This window comes from Adelges cooleyi, unplaced genomic scaffold (genome assembly GCF_023614345.1).
Source record: "Adelges cooleyi isolate 19-005CV unplaced genomic scaffold, UGA_ACOO_1.1 ACOO_flye_CR_arks_rails_tigmint_CR_PRNA_376, whole genome shotgun sequence".
NCBI lineage: Eukaryota > Metazoa > Arthropoda > Insecta > Hemiptera > Adelgidae > Adelges > Adelges cooleyi.
In genome coordinates, this window is record NW_026096053.1 from 8,031,187 (window position 1) to 8,051,291 (window position 20,105).

Consider the following 20,105-nt stretch of genomic DNA (forward strand, 5'->3'; position numbering starts at 1 on the left):
TGTCACAAATGCGTTATGTCCAGTGTAATATAATATTTGTGCATAAAGAGATAAGTCAATGTGACTTGATATTCACACAGTTAAAATATTCGTACACAAATGGATAAGTAATAAGTAATAACCCCAAATTTGCATTTTTTATCCCCTTAAATCTACACTACACAATCTATGTGAGATAAACCATTTTTAGTACTAAGGGTAGTTTTTTTTGTGAAAAATAAAAAATATTGTTGATTGTGTTATTAATTTTTTTTAAAAATGTTTACAGCCGTCCGGGAGAAAAGAACTGATGTCCCGGTAGTGGAGTTAGGAGACGTGATCGGTTTCATCATGATGACGGTCGTACTTGCCACGCTGGTGATAGGCTTCGCCGTGGGTTTCATTTGTTCACGGCACTTTCGTCACGTCGATCCGTTTTCGGCCATGGCTGTTCACACCCATCATCAACTTAACCGACTGGCCGATATGAACGGATCGACCGAAATAGGCAACGCGCCGTTTTTGCCTTGCGCCAACAACAAGGCTCCGTTGAACTTGTTGGTCAACGTGACCAAAAGCAAGAACAACGATACGATGGAAAAGAACTTGGACGCTTCCATCGAAAACAAAACCCTGCAGAAGGTCAAGAAAACCTATATATAAGACGGTTGTGGTCTACCGACCACCGACTAGTGTTAATTTGTGTTCTGTGTCAAAGCTTATCGGTGGGGGAGAACTGTATTTGACTGATTTGGACAAGTGTAAAATAAAAAAAAGTCGTAAAGATCTCATGTGTAATCAAAAAAGTTTTTTTTATATTAAAAAACTACCGACACGCTCGACCATAGGAGTGGACTTGAGGGTTGACACGTGGGGAGGGTAATTACCTCCCCTCCTTACAATATGGGCTTGTGTTTGGTGAACTCTCCTTTGGACCCATAATATTAAAGAATATAGTTTCTTTAGCCCCCCCCCCCCAAAAAAAAAAACAAAAAAATGTCCCTAGTCTGCCTACACACTTGACCGAGAAAGAATCCCTTTACGATAGCGATATTAAACAAAAATATGTGTTGAACGTAATAAACTCTAAATAACATTCCTTGGGAATTAATTTATGTACTCTATATATACCGGAAAATGTATTTAACGTAGCGTTAACGAAATATATATTTGATTGCACGATTCGATTTTAGACGATAATGTTATTTTTGATTATTATTATTATTATTACTGGGCTCTTGTAGCTCCGTAAACTTTGTTAAAACCTATAAAATATTTATTAAGTGTTGTGTTTATTTTTAATACATTTGAGCGATATGAACAAATATCGCACATGTGTCGAGAGGTCCAAATAATTTTGCCCCGCATTAGCAGTCGAGCTGTTATCGAACAAATAGGACCAATAACATTGTTACGATAGGACCGTATGTAAATAAAATAAAATAAATATATAATGTAAATTACCTCCTATTGTACAGTGATATATTTTTTTTATTATTTTTGTACTCTAATACAAAATAGTCAAAAGAAAGATAGTATAAGTGTAATTTTTTTTTTTTAATTAAAGTATGTTTTACTATAAGTACCTACTATTTATTGTATTTTTGTCCCATTATATTTTAACTAAAAGAACCGATAACGATGGATTTTTTTTTATGATTACAGTATTACTAATTATTATTATTATTTTTAGTATTAGTATTAGTACTATTGTATAATGTTAGGTTTTTCAGTCGTCCATGTCCAAATACGCTATGTATTTGAGATGAAACAAATTAAATTTACAGTTAGCGTGTAATTACGCATTGTTGCACAGTACTTTTTGATCTCTGACAAATTAATTCTAAAATTTTAGTGCCTTTTTGCAATAAATCTTGTTTGTCTTCAAATATATAATATATTAATTTTATTATATATAATTATTACAAAATAAAATACTTGTATAAATTACGTGCCCCGCACGATTATTTTTGTAAAGTCATGTTATTATATCGCTTAGGATTAAAACAAATAATATTTTATACATTTTAAATTATTTCATGTTATTGGTTACCACTGTTTATATTCTACATTTATCATATCATATATTATCTATATATTATATATATACATATTATATATTATCATTAATGATTGCAAATATTATTTGTAAAATAATAATTATTACTTCTCTTATTATTATTATTTTTTTTAATTTTCTTACAATTTTTATGCTTATAAAATATGATTATGTTATTATTTTATACATATTGTAATAGTGCAATTTTACGCACGGTCGAATCTACAGCTGTTATAATTGTTGAAATACAGTGCCTTATTTTTAAATATTTTTTTGTTGTTATGTTATTTTTTTTTTTTTTTTAATCAACCTATTGTGATTATGAAATTCTAAAATATTTAAATCAAAATTACTCAGCTCTGAAAAGTGTGGAATTTTTGTTTGACATTAAGAACAATATGTCAAACAAAAATTAAGATTAATGATCACTTTACATAAATTAAAATTCTAGTTTCAGTAAAAATGTTTTTAAACATCAAAATGAGGAAAAATTAAATTTTTTATGCAATAAAACAAGATATCTACAAAAAAAAGGGAAAAAAATGATTTTGACCAACCTTCTGTACAGTTAAATTATAAGTACTGAGTAAATGATCTGGTTTTATATCTACAATTACAACATAATAGGAAGCCTACTTTAACGGTTGAGACCCAAATCAAAACATACTAAAGATGCTTAAGTACTTTCGTTGGAATTCGATCTGTCCTTTCACGACAAAATGCATTTTTTTGTTGACAATAATGTTATAAAATGGTCACTCAAAAACTGGCATTCAACTGAAAGTTAACATTCGATCCATTCCAACACAACCAAACCCCTTCTCTTTTTGTGATGCTCTTTTGGTTAGAAAAAAATATCTTCTTGATCGTTGACTGTTAGAAACCTTTCGACTATAATTTTACTGGAGGTTATGAACAAATATATATATATATATATATTTATATATATTATATTGTATACATATATATCATAATAAAATATGTGTTTTACTCGAAATATCGAAAGCGGACTTGCATGTTATATACACTTGGTTGTTTATGACGTGTACATATTTTCGCAGTTTTTATATTTTTTATTTGAGTAGACGATTTTTCAAAAATACACGAGAGTGATCCGCCAAGTCACGTATATGTAATATGTATGTATATATCATTATTATTATCGGTTAACACACATCAACGAGCAGACTCTCGCCGCCTGTTTTATGGTTTTCTACCGGATAAACAACTGCCAGAAATACAACTTTTAGAAAAACAACCGCAACCGTTTTTTATTTATTGGAAAGTTTATTGAACACAATAATAGTTTACACTACACATAAAATAAATAAATAGAATATTATAATAACACAATTTATCGCATATCCCAAGGTTATAATATAACTACTAGTAATGATAATAAAAAATATAAATAAAATTATAATATATGATGTACACAAAAATAAAAAAAATAAATGAGATCATAAAATAGAGTTTTATTATACCGGCGAAATATAATATTTTAATCCTACGGATCGGGGAATGTAGTATCCTACGGATATAATATGTATGACATGTATGTAGGTAAATAATTTATATATGGTTTATTCCTGTTATCCTTTTGTTCACCCCCGCCGTACTGATAAACCTTTGTCGCCAAATCCTAATTGGATTACTCCGTTTTCCGCCCTTTACCGATGGCTATAACATTACCATAAGCTATGCTTATCGGGGAGGTGTCAATTTGTCATAATATTATACCTAATGTTATGTAAAATGTATGTTTGCCGTTATTGACAAATAAAAAAAAAATGATCATTATTGCCTGTTATTAATATTATTTGTCAAACGAATGACTGTAAATATATAGTTATATATATTTTTTTAATATGTAGTTATTAAACTATTGGGCCTATTACTGTATTTTTAAGTGTAAGAAAAGATCAAAAATTGAGTCTAAACTTCCCAAAATGTCGACTAAACATATTTCGATTGTTTGACATTTTCATGTAGTCACACCATCTTTGACGATTTGTTTTTTTTTTTTAATTCCCAACTATAGACGTTAATATGTTTTACTTTTTCATAGCATATATTAAAGGTAATGTGTTTGATTACAAAAATATCAAACTGCCACAGAAGAGAAATCATGGGGATTGGCGCCAAAGACAAAATAATATAATATAAAAAGGACTATACAATAATTTCCATTATATGCACGCAAAGGCGTTTAAATCTAATACCCATACATTTTATGCGAACAAGAAATAATAGTTGAAAAATATGATATTTTATAAATATGCACAACAAGTAGGTATAATAAACGACAAGTGATCTGTTTCAAAAATATAGTTGTACACAAGTGGCCTTTTTTCCAGGAAACTTTAAATAAATATTTAACCTTTGCGGAACAAATGTATGAGGTAATAGAAAAATACATTTTTTTTTTGTAGCGACTAGATGTTTAACTGTTGATTACGAGGATTGAGAGCGGGCGGTTTTTTAAAGAGGTTTGCATAGGAAAAAAAGTGGTTAAATTTTCGTCTCCGAAACGGCTAAACAACAGACCGCTTTCAATCTCGTTAATATCGGACGTTGTTATAAAAAAAAATTGCGTTATTACGTTGCGCCTTTTGTAACGACCATGGCAATCGCGTGCCGAATTTCTGACGTTGACAAATGACCAAGTGACCCGCGTTGCCGGGGAGGTGTAGTCGGCTATGATTTTTAAAACAAAAAAAATCTAATATTGTCATATTTACGGGGGGAAAAAACGAAACCTATGGCCATCACGTGCGGTGCCGTGCGCGTTTGTTTGCCGGTCTTCACGGCGCATGCCGGCCGACAGACGGGCGCCCTGCCGTGCACATTCCGTTATTGACCAGCCGCCACGGTATAGTGTTCAGTGTCAGACCGCGTTCCGTCTTGGCCGGCAGTCCCTCGATTTCGGTTTTCCAAAGAACACGCACACACACACACACACACACGGTTCCGATAGTGATATTGTCGTTGGTGCGATGAACACGCCGACTTAGACACACACCAGGACGACCACCTGCTTTGACGGGTAAGCACATTTTTTGCCACGATAAATAATTATTAGCGGCTTTTGGTGGAGAAAACAATGTTTTTTTTTTTTTTTGAAAAATCATCCGAGACTTGTACGCAGATCCGTCGGGCCTATTCGTAATATATCCGATAATTATTTCAATCACCGCCGAGCACTGCTTTGGTCTGTGGCCATTTCGTTTTCTAGTAATTCGTTGATGATGTTGTCGACGGCTTCGTTATCGTAACCCGTCGGGTCCACCGTCAAGTCGACCACAGCTTTTTGGCGGCTTTTGGATTTCATCAGTTTGTTCAAAACCTGTAAAAAAAAAAAAAAAACGATAAAATATATATCGGGTACCGGCTTCTATCGGTTTTTAACAGTAGTATTGATTTACCTACACGGGAACAAAATATACAGTTAGATCAAAAAACGAAAATAACTATGGTCAATATAGTGACAAAATAAATGTGTAGTTGCAATAACTAAATAAATAGTTGCTTCAAGTAAACAATGAGTTGGTCGAACTATTTAAGTTAGTTATTTCAACTATACATTTGTTGTGATTTGTGTCTTTATATCAACCATAATTCTAATTGATCCAACTATATATTTTTCCCCGAGTATAAGGTACGAGTAGTATAATAATAATAATGCAGTAGTGTCGAAAAATTGACGTAAGTACTTAAAATGTGTGCACTTAATACTGGCCTTTAAAACGACAAACCGTTTTAATGTTGTGGAGTTCAAAAGGCGCGTTTTAAATACTAGTTAGGTTTTTAGTTAATATTTATTGTTCGTTTAGCATCTATAAAACAGGCAATAGCCGTTTATGAGTTAAACAACAAAAGCTGAACTCGGTGTGTTTTTTTTTTATAATTGAACAAACGCACTTTCGTGCTTTGTGATTAAAGCTGGATTTTAATAACACCGCTATTTGTTTTAACTCCTTGTATGTTATTTATACCGTAATGTTATTTTTCGATAAATGTTAAACGTTATGTACTAGTTATAAATGTCGAGTGAACTGGAAATTATTGTGCGTTTGAGTTCCGGTATCCATATTAATTTTGTTAAGACTTGATGATAAATTATTAAATTTAATAACATTTAGTCGACTGACTAAATTTTAGTTTCAATAACTACATTGGTAATTATTTATTTCTATATTTTATATTATATGCGTTTGTTAAATCATTTTGTTTTGGTTAACATTAATGAAGACAATAAGTAACTTATTTTTACAATAGGTATTAGAGCTAACAAGAGAAAAGATGAACACGGTTAACTAGAGTGTAGAGAATTCGGCCACATGGCGTTATTGCACGGTTTTTAATTGTAACTCATCATTTCATAACCGCACAAAGCAAATAATATATTTTTAATTTCTTCACCGTGTGGTGGTGGGTTGTAGTAATAAAATATATATTTACTCGAGAAAATGTAATTAGTGTTAATCTTGGATACGGTTTTATAATATAGGTAAGGTACAATATTGTTGTACGCTATCGAATATATGAGGTTTTGGTTGTGCGTGCGTAATGACAGTATAAATAGATAACAGAGAGAGGAATATCGCCTTAAAATATAACCAACCCTATCGATTGGTCGACCGTATATATATATATTATATGTATATACTCTCGGGTCGTACTAGGAAAATACATTAACGTGGGTAATTCTACTCGGGCCTACGGGGTTGAAACCTATAAGACAAATTAGGGATGTATAGGTGGTAATATTGGTACTCACAATGTTCACAAGAAAGTTATAAAATATGCCCTACCTTCCACCTTAAACGAGAATTAAGTATTATAACATTTTTGTTTTCCCGGCAGTAACACTGAACACGGCACAAACGTTAATCCGAAAGCAAGCTTAGAACTTAACCAAACGAATTATAACTTGCAAACTTGCATAGCGTGTCTGGGGAAATTAATTAAACAAACAACGATTATTATTGTTTGTACAAAACAAATTAGAAATGATTAGACAACATTTCTTTGAACGTGTATTCGCTGACATGGATTTTAAACTATGTACACGTGTACAAGTACTTCAAGTCTAATGAAACAACAAATGCTATGAGACTATAATACACTTGACGGTATACTATGTATTGTTCTGCTCGTGTGCTCTGCTACTTAGTGTTGAAGTGTATCGCAAAAATCGACATTTTCATATTAAAGTATATTTTTATATAACTCACAAGTGCCTATAATTTATAAAGATGACACTTTTTTTTCCATTTCTATTACCGCGAATATTTTAATTTAAAAGCTGAACAAGAATATTGTTTTGCGTGACGTTGTTTTTCCAGTCAAGATTCTGACACGCCATTATTATATATTTTTTTATTTGAAAACGTTGACCAAAAAATAATGCATTTTAAGTCAAGAAATATTATCATCGTGTTACGCATCGTGTTTACACAACGCGAATAAAATTATGAGAATTATTGTCAGAAAGTTATTTTTTTTTTTTATGAAGTTTTGAAGAGAGACGGTATTTTATGCTAGGTACCATTTGAAGTGCTTTACCGCACCAATATGACGGATCGCTTTTATACCATTTATAGGAATGCTTAATGCTCACCGCAAGTATAATAATAATAATAATGACAATAACGACCAACCCTTTAAACACATTTTATCGTTTGCAAAAATAAAAATAAAAATACCACTTAAGAGGATAACAAGTGTAATGGTAGCCATTATGGTTTTATATGGCGCCCCCGAAAATGGTCAACATATTAAAGCGGATGCTAAAAAACAGTTATGATCGCATTGTCTTTTTTGCGAAAAAATGTATTGTGATTTAAAAAATAAAAATCTTAATAGTGCGTCGTAAGATATTCCAGTCTCGCAGTAATTTATATAAACGAGCGGTACTTGATGCAATTTTCTAGAAAACCCCGTTTCTCCGAGTCTATTTCACATGTCAAGCTCCTTATTTATGTATTTCACTCACTTAAATGAGTAAACCAAATACATTATGCAGTACACACACTTATTTGCATAAACCGTGTTCGTAATCGTGTAATCGAGAAGCGATTTTCATCAAGTGTTTTTCAAAGGCGAATAGAAAAAATTCTTAGTCACCCCCATAACCTTAAAGTTAAAATCTATAATCATTTTTTTAAGTTAATTCAACTGAGTTAATACTTTTTAGTTAGCGTCTCAAACATAAAATAAAAATAAACTTGGCTTATTAGTTAATCTTAAACCTATTAACCCGTATTTATCCCAAGTCGTAAAACTTATATTAAGTCGTAAATAGATAAATTAAAAATAATGTAAAATATCAATGTCAACTAATAACCTATATTATGTCTTCTCGCCTATAACTTTTAATGCTAATAAGTATTTATTCAATATGGCAATTGTTTTCAATATAGTTTGAATAAGTCATTAAGTTTAATATGTTTAGCTTGCTTTAAAATTTATTTATGACCGTTTTATATATTGAAGGAACTTTTCAATTATAGTATACAGTGTATTACCTAAGCCTTCCCATTTCAAAAGTCTACTACGGTAGACGATTAGTATGCGTTGGTTTTAAACAGTTTAATATTGTCCAATTTGTTTTTACGATTGTTTGTGGTCATTTTAGTGTACGGACGCATTCGATACCATCGGCAGATCGGCTAATTGTCAATTATTTAACTAGGTGGATAGAATATCTTCGCTACAGTTTCAGTTGTTGTGTAATACCACATAATATACTTATTGGGCGTTTTAAAGTCTTTATAGGTTAATAGAGACTGCAGTCGCTGTTGGCTTGACAGCCGAAAGCATTTGACAGCGCCGCGGGTTTTCGTCCAATCCGAACGAAACGCTATGCTACCTAGAAAGGTAAACTTTTATCTCGGTTCGACTGAAACAATACTATACGAATTCAATTGATTTTGCAGCAGTCATACCCGCCTCGTATACATATATATATACACCTACCATAGATACATTTATTAAACTTTTAAACTTTTGTTTTTGTGACCCTACGACAGCGATCAGATTTCGAAACACAACTGTTAAATTTGCATGAACTGAATAATTGAATAAATTCCAATTCCACAACCCCTATAGATTTCTCAAGCTCCCGAACATTTTTTTTTTCATTTCGTTCGGCGGCGTAGGAGGACATGACTAATGGACAAACATTATATCCCGTCCGACATAAATGAGGCACGATATTTTTGTGAAATCAATTTCAAACGGGCCAGAAAGCCAAGCTCAGTATCGATTTTAATACACAACAGTAGTCCGCACCCTGCGTTAAGGTACAAAGATCGTGGTGATATTAAAATAATATTTTATAGGGTGTACGTTGTGTTCAGATTTCATTTGGAATTGATTTTTTTAATCGTTGAGCCGTCATATTGCAAATAAAGGCTATAAAAAAAAAAAAAATTGATTGGTAAAAAAAAAAAATATAAAAACAAACTAGTTTCATATACCTAGCATAACGGAAGTGATAGGGGACCAGTATACAATATGCTCGACTCGACTCCGACCCTTGTTTCTTACCCTTTTACGGACGGTAGAGTCTGTTCAAACAGTTTATTCCTGTAACGTCGACAATATGCTTCATTAATATTATACACAACCGCGATAGTAAATAGTATTTTCGCATGTGATACTTTCCCTATATACAGGGTAATTTTTTTATCATGAGCCACTCAATATCTCACTGAGTTTAATTAACAATTAAATTTTTTTTTTCATCGTGTTTTTATGTGATGTGATCTCAGTTGTCCACAAATTATTATGTTTCTACCCCCCCCCCCCCAACTAGGTTTTTTGATAACAACTTTTGAAACTTAAATAGTATCTAACATATATACTATTTAAGCTTTTTAAATTAAGAATATTCTACTAAAAATGTTGACTGGTCAATTACCAGTTTTGGATAACTATTTTTGAAGTTATTGAAGTTTCAAGTTTAAGGCAGGAGGAAAGGTGCAGTATAGTATTATTTTTATCAGTACGCACTTCCCCTCACGTCTTTTTTTTAAATTTCTATGTATCCATATATCCCATCCCGTCCTAACTTTTAAACTTTAATAACTTTAAAAATAGTTATCTAAAACTGGTTATCAACCAGTCAACATTTTTAATGAAATATTCTAATTTAAAAAGTTTAAGAAATATATAATATACGTTACCATTTAAGTTTCAAAAGTTGCTTTAAAAAAAAACTAGTTTTGGAGTGGGGTAGAAAGTTAATAAATTTTTGGAAAATTGAGATCAAATTATATAAAAAAAACTATGAAAAAAGAACTTCAATTTTTAATAAAACCCTGTGAGATATTCAGTGGCCCATGATAAAAAAATCACCCTGTAGTATATGGCGATTAGCGACTCTTCATCAACTGAATGACAATTTATTATTAACTTATAATTATTATTTATATGTGTCCGGTACCCAACTTATAGCTTTGGAAGTCCAAGAGTCAATATGCTGGATTGACAGGCATAACAACAAATAATTAAATAACTTCACCCGTTTGAATAGTTAGTTGAATGTTCTACGAGCTAGGAAACGTTAACTTATAACGCTTTCTGTTCCCATTAATAGTATAATACACATCTTCGAGTATAAAGTAAAAAAAAAAGGAAAAACCAAGTTGAGATTTCCAAACTTCGAAGCAAACGAACCGTACACACGATGGCATGTATATATATATATATATTTTTTTTTATTAAATAAGAACGTCTAGACTCGAAACTCAACACCTACGGGTCTCCGAGGAATTAAATTGCCACTTTTCCGCTTTGAAAGCAAACTTGTCAAAAGTTAGTGTGAAAACGTTGTATTTTCGAAGCTTTTACGTTTCGAGCATTTGTAATATTGTTTTATCGGCAAGACCGCTAACAGTCAGTGGCGGCTGGACAAATAAGATTAAATTGAGTTTAAAGTAATTTTTTTTATCTATTCATTTATAAAAAAAAAGAGGAAAAGATGGACGAGCCTTTTTAGAGCTTAAACGTATTTTGACCGTATAATATTCGAATACATGTACAGGAGGGGCAGATCAGTTCTTATTGGGGGGTGAGGTGAAGGGGGACCCAGGTATAAATTTTCTTCTTAATAGTAAAAAAAAGTTGCCTTACCTTTGCGCATTTATTGCACACTGCGAACACGGATCGACGTAGCTTCATCCTTGCCCGGCCTGCGGTCTGTAGTGAACTAACAAACGGGGAACCGGCAGTCGGGTCGGGGCCGAGGGCGTGTTCGGTTCTCACGGGGGTAAGTGTACAGAGAGAGAGGGGGAGATCACAGCCAGAGTATTTTTTCGCACGTATCCCCTTTTGGGTAGACACATAATAACAATAATCACATACACGACGTATATATAAAAGGGCAAAGCCGTGCCCGGCACGTGGGAAAGTCGCTTGGACACGTGCTCGGGCTCGATCAAATATTAAATAATAATATAATAACAACACCACACATAGTGCACTTCTTAGTCCGCCCATCGCGAACGATATTAATTTATATATTATACTTTTTGTCCGCCGCCATTTTCTTTTCGACGAGCAATAATAATTTCGGTAGTGTTTGCCGTTTAATTCGATTAAACGTGCTAATCCACCGAACGGGAGCCGCGGTCGGTTGTCCCGTGGGAAACCGAGAAATGCAAAAGTCACCTCTGGGCCATAATTTCCACCGCGCTGTCTTTTTACTCCCCAAATAAAAGGATGTTGTTTTTTTTTTTACCCGAAATTTGTATTTTTTTTTTATATTAATGAACGGCACTGTCATCGAGTCAATCGTATAAAAATCGTTCGGTCATCGGCCAACGCCAATTCAATGGTCCGAGAGTGAAATAATATATACAACTCCTATAACGCCATTCGTATAGTATTATTTATACAATAAAAAAATAATGATACATTGCAAATTATTTTACACTCGCGTTATGTACACTCGACATGTGTCGCGTTTGACTGTTATTTTTTATACAATCACCTCCATATAAAAAAACCTAAGTGCACTAAGTAATGTGCGCTGTATCGTTTCCGACAATAAAATCATTGTGCCGTATCAGTGCTCGACGATCTATCAAACATAATAATAAAAATATATTTTTCTACATCGTTGGACGTTTCGCGTACGACGTGCTCAAATAGAGCTTCCAAACCGCAAAGAAAAAAAACCCCATATTCCAATATGATATTATAATAACGTATTATTCGAGTTTACTGAAATTGCCAATAAAAAAAAATATATACTTATAATACGCTCATTTGGTTTGTCTGATAGTACGACTTGACTTGCATAATAATAATTTAAATACAGAGATATTTTTTTTCGCTTTATCGACCCCCTCCCCCCTACTATCCTTATCATGATAATCTTCAAGAGCCTCCACATCTTTATATTTTAATCATTCACCCACTTTGTCATCGTTCTACCCCTACCTATTCTGTGCAGCCATTATCTCTGATTTCTTAATTAGTTTTTCTATTTTGTTACTCTCCTACTCAAACAATGACAAACAAATAAAACAATTAATCTGCGATTGACTCGACTACCAAACTACCGCACTTATAAGTTATATACATACCGATTTACTCATCTCCAGTTTGATTTAACCGAGTTGGAGTAACATAGAGTCGCATGTGCGGAGTACTTATTTGTCTTAACATTTACTTATTACAACCTCTTACGATTTTTAATTCCATATATATATACATATACATTTTTTTTGATGAGAGGCTAAATTGAAAAGTTTGGACCTTGTTAAGTAATACTTATTTTTATAGGAACCCATCGCTAATTAACAAGTTTAAGCCTATTAAACCTATACTTTTATGATTTTAAATATATTAACGAAAAAAGGCAAAACTGAAAGGAAACTATCCCGAGGATATTTATACTAAATATTTTACATTTCTATTTAAAAAAAAGCTTAAAAAGTATACACGAGGCATGCACACTCAAAAACGCCGCAGAGATTTATGTAAAAAAATGGATAGGTCGTTCCACTTCGTAACGCGACTTGACGTTTTTACAAGATAATACTTAACCCGAGGACTTTCGGAAAAAACACGAGGTCGTCGACGGGACGTGTTTTTTGGTTCGTTTAACAAACGCGCCTAGTAAAAGTTAATTACTTATATGTTTTTCTTTTTAATATAAAAAATTGTTTTAAACTCTCTTTAAATGGTACAAAATTAACAGCATGTAACACCTGATTTTTTGATGATATACTAAAATTTTAAAAAATTACATACATTTGTAATGTTTATCAAACAATAATAATTAAAGGTTTTTTTCAGTCAGAAGCCAGATTTAGGAGGTAATTTCTAAAACTTTTCAAAACTTAAGATGGGATAATGGGTAAAGTGTAGTATTATTTTTATCTACACGCATTACTCAACCGCACTCCACTTCCCATCCTGTATTTTACGCTTTAATAACTTTAAAATTAATGATTCAAAACTGGTTATCGACCAGTTAAAATTTTTAGCAAACTATTCTTAATTAAAAAAAACGAATTTTACTATGTGTAGGTACATTACCATTTAAGTTTCAAAAGTTACACCCCCCCCCTCCCCTAAATCTAGCTTCTGGCTGAAAACAAATACAAAATCTTTAAATTATTATAATCGTTTGATAAAAATTATAACGTTTAACAAAAGTTATTTTTTCAAAATTTTAGTATGTCATAAAAAAATCAGGCGTTACATGAAATACGGAACACCTTGTGTAGCATCCTAATTTCCCGAAGTCTTTGTAATTTATCCTCTTCATAATAATGGACACACACATGAGTTGGCACAGATACTTAGACCGTAGACGTTCACTTTGTTTTGGTCTTGGGGATATGTTAGAAATAAGTAAAAAAAAATAAAAAAAAACTCACCGCCGGTCACACGGAGTGAGCATAAAAATAATTACTAAAACAGTAATCTTGTAAATGTTTTTTTTACATTTTTTTTTTATCGTTATTAATCGCCCATGCTTCTCTCAGCCGACCATACTCGGAGGGAGATCACACCGTACCATACTAGAGTTTTGCATTTTAATTCACTTGACATTGTTGTTTTTCGCCGTCTGACACTTGTCCACGATTTTCGGACACGGTCCGGCGAACTCGGCGCTTTTCGATCCCTTCAATGGCCTTTACACATGTACTTGTACACTATACTAGTGTTATAATAATTATTATTGGAGTGTGCCACTGCCGCCGCCCGTGATATTATAATAGAATAACAATAACTGCGGACAATCGTATCGGGAATTATGTTATTTTGACCGATTTTAAAGTGTGTTGTTCGGCCATTGTGTTTTCATTATACATAATATTATATTATACGTATATATATATACATCCGTGTTATGATGAATGGACAACGCCGGAACGAATCGAGACTTACAATCGTATTTCCGCGTTTTAAAAGGTCGCCCTTTGGCCCTTTGGCCGACGTTTTAAAATCCATAACCGCGGAATCCGACGGGAACTCGTATTAGGTATGATATTATATTGTATATAGTACACTACCAATACAAGGATAGCGCGCACATACAAGGGTCGGTGATGATTTTAATGGGCGAGTATAAATAAAATATAATAAAACAGTTTTTTTCCGCAAAAAAAATAAAATACTAAAAAATTGCCCAATTTTTATTACGTCGAGTGTACTACCGCAGTTGAAACCCTCGACAAAGACACTTCAATAAATGTTAATAATATTTTAATGAATTCAATATAATATAACTGCCTATTACAATCCAACAGCCGATTGTATTTATTTGTTAATATTCGACACGAAAAAGACACTCGAAATAAATCGTCAAACGGTATATAATAATAAAAAAATTGTTTTATTAAAAAACGGCCACTATCCGGGGGTGCGAGAGATGGTGGCGTGGGTGGGGGTCATTGAATATTACATACGGCGACGATCACTAGGGTTTTATTTTTAGATAAATTCACTCAGCGGTTTAGAAGTGTTAATATTTTTTACACATAACATTATGTACAAAAGAAGTATTTTCTTAACGCGCACAATATCGGGTTAATTGAATTTGAATAAAAAAAAAAAAAAATTTAAGTACACTAAAATATTGACTATGACGATGATGATGATAATAATAGTACCTAACCAGAGCTGTGACAAAAGAGTTAAATTCGAACCGTCGAGGGTGGTATGTTGATTAAATTAAAAACGGCGGTTCATAAAATATGCGATTCCTCTTGGGGGTTTTGCAGCGTTTATCTAGTACACGGCTTGTGAGTTGTGATGTGGGTTTGTGTGGTCTACACCTATGTTACTGAAATAATAATATGACGAAGACGCATTGAACTGTGAGATAGCAACCCGGAACAGGAAGCGCGGTCTCGATTGATCGATGATCGACCGTCGATCGATTGAGCGACATGTGTGCTCGTTAACGGCCGATTGTCGATACGCGTGCTATTCGGTAAACGGGCCAAAAGGATTCAATTCGATTTTCTAGAATAAAAAAATTATTTACACCCCCCTACCCCCTTTTTATATCTATATCATAATAATATTATACATATCTAGTAGATAGTATAGGTATATAATCTATCTGATTGTTGAAGTAAAATAATATGTAGAATTACAGTGATCTCGAACTGATCAACATGATGATTCCAGTAGCTAAATGTATTAATGTACGATATCAGAGGAGGAGGTTTAAAATAAGTATTAACGCGTTACGAAATCAAATATAAACTCAAAGACAGTCGGTTATTGCTTGAAACAATTATTGAATTTTCATTTGCCCAATTCCTATACAATTATTACCTCCTGTATGACCCCTGACTTATTGGTATTAAATTATGCTAACAATTGGGTTATATCGTATATAAAACAACGTTTGATATTTTTATTATTCAGCCATTGTACATATACCGCGGGTTCAGGAAATTAAGTTGATTAGATTGTCTATTTAATTGGATCAGACGTCGTCTGAAAAAAACGATCGGCTTCTTATTGAATTATACCGTTAATTAAATTACCAGCTCACGGGTCGGCATATTTTAGTATAAAATATATTCACAACCTTTTAAGTTATTAAATTATGTAAAGATTTTGTTTTGTTATAACGAAAGGACCCAAAAAATAACTTTTATCAATATTTTTATATAAAAAAAAAAACAATTTGTTATAGTCCATTTAGTCGTTCACTTTATATAATTAAATGTTATATTCAGAAAGATAAAAAATAATTGTTTATTCAACAATAAAAAGTTCAAGCATTGTTTATTGGATTCAAAGAGACTTTGTTTGGAAAACTGTGAAATGTTTATTCTCTATATTGCTATCTTTATAACGTATATTATCCTCGACAATAAAATGTGTACATTTTACACTAACCATGTCAATTGAAGCCTAAGCTTTATGCATACACAATACATTACAGCTTATCCGCGCTGATCGTTGATCTAATATAATTAAATTATAGCATAATAACAAAACGGTTATTATTGAGTGTGCGATATTTCTGTTTCGTCGAGATAGGACGGGATATACATTTTTTAATCATTCATCCATTAGACCTTTGGTACTATATAATATTCTAAAGTATATACTCGGTATACGACATAACGTTATGCATCGCGGTCGTCACGGCCCCTTAATCCCGTCGGTCGTGCAGGGCGGCCCGCGGTGATGATGATAATAATAATAATAATATTGTTATGCATATGCGCCGATATAATGTATTTATAATACCGACTGGGCAATTACCGAAATTGGATTGTGATGGGATTTCTTTTTTTTTTTTTTGCTATCTGTGCCGTACAAGCAACGCGCGCCATTTAACAGCGGCGGCAGTGCTCGGTACGTTTTTACCGAAAAACTGCAATAAACATAATGGCAATAATAACTGTAATACTATCCACCGAGAACGGGCGGTTAGGGCGAATACCCGCCCGGCAAAAGTACTCTCTGTCAAGTGCGATTCGCCGGGGACGCATTATTATGTGTACCTACTACAGTTTGCTCTGTTTGTCCGATTGTTTTATTCGGATCGTTTTTATTTTGTTACTTATTTTTTTCTTTCCCCAGAAAACTCGGCGTGCTGCACATTGTTTATACGGTTTTTCGATTTGGCCCGTCCGAGCCAACACATGTGGACTTATATCCGCACACGAGTATATTATTGTTGCTGTTGTTGTTATTATTATCGTGGTCGAACGGTCAGCGGTACTTTTGGGCGACCCCTTGGGTACACTATATATTATATTGTATATCCAGTGGACATTGGTCAGCAAGCGAACCCTAGTGTTGAACATGCCGTGGCGGTCAATCGCCCGTGGCCTTTGCACAAACAATCGGCGGGCAATCGCGCAATTTATTTTACCGTATGTATGTACGGTATATTATTGTTGTTATTGTAGTGCGTTCTCGACGGTTTTTCAATTATTATTATCATGTCCTACGATTAGACGGCGATCGGGTCGCAACTGTTGTGAATTATAAACCATCGGTGTGCCGACTTTTACGAACCGATAATAATATATATATAATCATATTTTTGACTTTTACGCCGTTATAAATGATTGCGTGTATTGTTTACGACTTGTTTGGCCCCGCGACGCGACGGTTGCCTTGGCCGATTATTATAATAATATCATCACGGAATGGAGTTTACTATTATATTGTGTGTTAACTCCCTCGACTCCCGAGTCCCGACCGACGCGACGGGGGCGCGGCCGTTTTACAATTTTCCTTTCTATTTTCTACCTAAATTCTAAATCTAATCGGTCGATAAATTTCCAATAAAAAAATGTAAAATCTTTAGATTTGAACGAATCATATGGGTATATATACAAATGGGGAATCTTCTTTTTTTGTTGCACTGTCCATAGTGTCCTTAACAATAACGTTAAGTACATTAAATTGTATTTTTTTTAATAGTCATTCATCTTTTCTTTGGTCTACCTCTTCCAGCTTCCTCTTTTCTCCTCTACATTCATCTTCATAACACCTCTCACTGTCTCTGTATCATCTCTTCTCATAACATGACCGAACCATCTCAACCTGTTCTCTTGTGGAGAAAATGAGAAAGAATAGGTTGAGATGGTTCGGTCAAGTTATGAGAAGAGATGTGAGGTAGAGGCAGTGAGAGGTGTTATAAAGATGAATGTAGAGGGGAAAAGAGGAAGAGGTAGACCAAAGAAAAGATGGGTGGACGGAATACAGAGTGATATGATGATAGCAGGGGTGATTGAACGAGATGTAGAAGACCGAGCTCTATGGAGGTGTAGGACCCCATGTAGTTGGGAGTGTAAGGCGAAGATAGAGAAAGAAGAAGAAGAAGAATAGTCATTCATCTAGAATATTTCACATTATATTTATATATTTTATATTATATTTTCAGTGTGCTAAGTTGCAAAGTATTTTAATCATAAAAACACTCAGCATAGTGAGTTGGCCTATTTTAATGAAATTATAATTTCAAATTAAATCGTGTCTAGTGATATAGTGTGGTTGTTTAAAATAAAAGAGTAATCGGGTCTTAAAAGCGATCCTGTATTGATGGCGATGGCTGTTGTGGTTTTTAACAATAGAAAAAGTGTAAAAAGTTTTTGGGGCTTTTTATATCTGGTCGCCATAATTGTATAAATAAGATTATTTTTTAATTTTGCAGGAAAAATAAACATTTTTTTTTAAACATGGTGAAAGGGTGGAGTGAATAATATTATATTTATCCTCATTACCAAATCAGTTGGGAAATTCTTCTATATTTTTAGTTTAAAAACATGATAAGAGATAAAAGTTTTAAAATTGTCTAATAGTGTAAAATAACATAAACTAGAGTGTATCTAAAATGAGAAAGTACAAAATTAAAAAACGAGTGATATATGTATAACCGGTTCCCTCGGGTGACTACAACAGTATTAATTATCGCCACTGACCCCGGACAACGGAAACCTTTGTTATTTTTTTCGAAGAAAAGCCCTCGAGCGAGTTCTTTGTTGGACTGAAAAAACCAATAATAATAACATATAGCACGTCGTCAGGGGTTTTTTATTTTTGGATTTACCACCATTGAACCCTTAACGAGTGGAGATACTAATGAGAAAGCCACGCGACCGGCGCAACGCACGGCATCAAAAGAATATGCAGAATACACAATATTAGTGTAGTCTCGCAGAACGGGATGTTTTTTTATTCTCAAACAAAACCGGCCCGTCGGTTAATCCTCTCTTTATGAAATTACTAATATTGAAAATAACCAAACACAATAATAATAATGGCCCGTTGCCGACGAACTTTGTGTGTGTAACGAGACTCGATTATGCAAACATCATCATCATCATCATTGTAATATTATATTGTTGTGAGTTGTGACCATTCGGTACCGTACAGTGTGTGTATACCATTATAATATTATACATAGTGGTCATCGGGGCACCTGCGTTACTGTAAACGCTCACTACGTGTATCCAATATAATTGCCATTTCGGTTGTCTCGTTATTTTGCGTACAATACAATATACAATGTATCCCATGCATAATAGTTTATGCAAAAAAAAAAAAAAGAGAGTGTACAGTTTAGATTTAAACATCTTATTTCGACCAATATGATCGTTTGTGTGATGTGTCTATATATTGTAATATAGTATGTGTAATATTATGTAGTATGTACATCTGGAGTAGGAAAAAATCGTTATGACACTTGTTATGCAGTTATAATGTTCAATATTATGTCGTTGTCGATTGGGTTTTTTTATTTAATAAAACAATAACATTTAATGTTTATTGTTGTAATGCTGCTGTACTTAAGCCCTAGCCGGCGCTTACTCAAATAAATACATTAATAAATAACGACATTGTTAATCGACTCTATACCGAGTCGTCTGCAAAATTAGTTAACATTTTAAAAATAAGCAACACTTGACTTGATCGATCACACCTACAAAAGTCGAGCAAATATAATTTATTTCCATGGCATGTCCTATGTATCCAATATATTCCAAGTCTACCTGTCTATTATACACGTTGTACTGTATCGAGTTAACAAAATATATTAATAGCTGCAATCGAACCC

At 33.2% G+C, this 20,105-nt stretch overlaps 2 protein-coding genes across 5 annotated transcripts in view; both read left to right on the top strand.

Annotated features, from left to right (window-relative positions):
* LOC126841058 (semaphorin-1A-like) overlaps nucleotides 1-945 on the top strand; it is a 63,377-nt gene extending 62,432 nt beyond the window's left edge. For all 4 annotated transcript variants that reach the window (XM_050577298.1, XM_050577300.1, XM_050577299.1 and 1 more), the window contains one exon: nucleotides 269-945. In XM_050577298.1, the coding sequence (XP_050433255.1) occupies nucleotides 269-642 (374 nt within the window). In that variant the 3' untranslated portion in view covers nucleotides 643-945. The remainder of the gene's footprint in view (nucleotides 1-268) is intronic.
* A 3,963-nt stretch (nucleotides 946-4,908) lies between these two features.
* Nucleotides 4,909-20,105, top strand: part of LOC126841062 (gamma-1-syntrophin) — a 32,549-nt gene continuing 17,352 nt past the window's right edge. Inside the window, exon 1 of the mRNA XM_050577306.1 lies at nucleotides 4,909-5,084. The gene's annotated coding sequence lies outside the window, so the exon portion shown is untranslated. The remainder of the gene's footprint in view (nucleotides 5,085-20,105) is intronic.